At 42.3% G+C, this 1706-nt stretch overlaps 1 protein-coding gene across 1 annotated transcript; it reads left to right on the plus strand.

Moving 5' to 3' along the window:
* Positions 1-504: 504 nt before the first annotated feature.
* Positions 505-1422, plus strand: LOC122083476 (heavy metal-associated isoprenylated plant protein 27-like). Its single transcript, XM_042651305.1, has 2 exons — positions 505-673; positions 796-1422. Exons 1-2 carry the CDS (start codon positions 587-589, stop codon positions 1180-1182), a joined length of 474 nt encoding a protein of 157 aa, XP_042507239.1. The 5' UTR covers positions 505-586; the 3' UTR covers positions 1183-1422.
* Positions 1423-1706: the final 284 nt, after the last annotated feature.

The raw sequence follows: 1706 nt of genomic DNA on the forward strand, positions 1-1706 counted from the left end.
AAAAAAAAACACAAAAAAGCCACCGCCACGGCGCCACCCCCTTCCTTCCTCTCCAAGTTTTGTTCGTGAAACCATTGGACTGTACTGTGTGAATTGTGACCGGTTCTTTCCTGCCCTGGCCCACGTCTCTGTGAGTCTGCTGGGGCTTCCCATTTTTTTTCGGCTCCCCATTGAGAGTAGCTGTCAATTACCAAAAAAACAAAAAGAGAGAGTAGCTGTCAGAAATAAATCTCAGAAACCTCGACTCTTGAGTCTTGTCAGTACAGTACTTGGACTGTAGAGCTAATAAGACAAAGATCCGATAACAACTCTCTTTCCACGAAATATCCCACCGCAACCTACATTCACACGTGTCGATATATAAAAGGGACGCGTATCTAAAATAACACGCGTCAACTTATGGTTAGTACAATGTCCTAATCCCGTTACTTTGGGCCGCAGTACGCGGTCGGAGATTCGCGGTATATAAATATGGGAGAGTGAGTTCCACATCTCCACAGCAGAAACTGCCTTTCCAACTTCTCAAATTTCAAACTAATTCAATTTCATCATTCGTAAGAGAAGAAAGTTCGATCGATCGACCAAAATGGGTGCTCTGGATCACATCTCTGAAATCTTTGATTTCTCTTACAGTAGCAATAGTAAGAGGCTTAAGAAACACAAGCAATTGCAGGTAAATCACAAAATCTTATGATTAGCTACCCTTCCTTCTTTTTTTTCTTCTTCTTCTTCTTCTTCTTCTTCTTCTTCTTCTTTCTAGATGGTCTCTAACTTGGCTACTCTGGTTTGTTATAGACAGTGGAGATAAAAGTGAGGATGGACTGTGAAGGATGTGAAAGGAAAGTGAAGAAATCAGTGGACGGGATGAAGGGAGTGACCCAAGTGGACGTGGAACCTAAGAAGAACAAGCTCACAGTTACTGGGTATGTGGACCCAAAGAAGGTGTTGCACAGGGTTCATTACCGGACGGGGAAGAAGGCGGAATTCTGGCCTTACATCCCATACGAAATGGTGGCCCACCCATACGCTCCTGGGGCGTACGATAAGAAAGCCCCATCTGGGTATGTGCGCAACGTTCTGGTGGACCCACAGTCCTCCAAGCTAGCACATGCCAGCTCCTTGGAAGAGAGATACGTTTCTGCCTTCAGCGACGATAACCCTAATGCCTGTTCCATCATGTGACGGAAGACTACATGATTTTTTCTTTTTCTCTTTTCATTTTTTAACAAAAAATCTGTTTTTTGATCTTTTTGGGTTTTATTTTTTTAATATTTTTTATTTTTTAAATATTTTTTGAGTGGGAGTTCTCCAATGTAAAGTAAGCTTCGAAAAACAGAAGAGCTTGTATTATTATTATTATTTTTTTTCAATTTTAATATATTTTTCTTGGGGGTAGCATAGAGCTCAGCCTCAGTTCGCGTACAACCATTTTCTCCTAATTGAGCTGATCTATAACCACTATCTTGTGGAGGGCTAAGGGTTTTTTGACTTGTTGAATGAAACCACCCCCCCACCCCACCCCACCCCACCCAACCCAACCCAACCCAACCCAACCCAAAAACAAAAGGAAAATGGCTACTTTACAAATAGAGTCAATTGCTTCGCACCTAAGGGTGATATCCTTCTCGATATTTTGTTAGAGCTTTGTAATTAGTGGCGGGTTCCCTGTGACATTAGTGTTTTCCAAGTGCACGTTGAGAGGGTCA

Source organism: Macadamia integrifolia, chromosome 7 (genome assembly GCF_013358625.1).
Source record: "Macadamia integrifolia cultivar HAES 741 chromosome 7, SCU_Mint_v3, whole genome shotgun sequence".
NCBI classification, from domain to species: Eukaryota; Viridiplantae; Streptophyta; class Magnoliopsida; order Proteales; family Proteaceae; genus Macadamia; species Macadamia integrifolia.

Bases quoted from the DNA above. Each gene is read 5' to 3' on its own strand.
- LOC122083476 (XM_042651305.1), top strand. From the start codon at position 587: ATGGGTGCTCTGGATCACATCTCTGAAATCTTTGATTTCTCTTACAGT. The intron at 674-795 runs GTAAATCACAAA...GGTTTGTTATAG, and splicing joins AGAAACACAAGCAATTGCAG to ACAGTGGAGATAAAAGTGAG.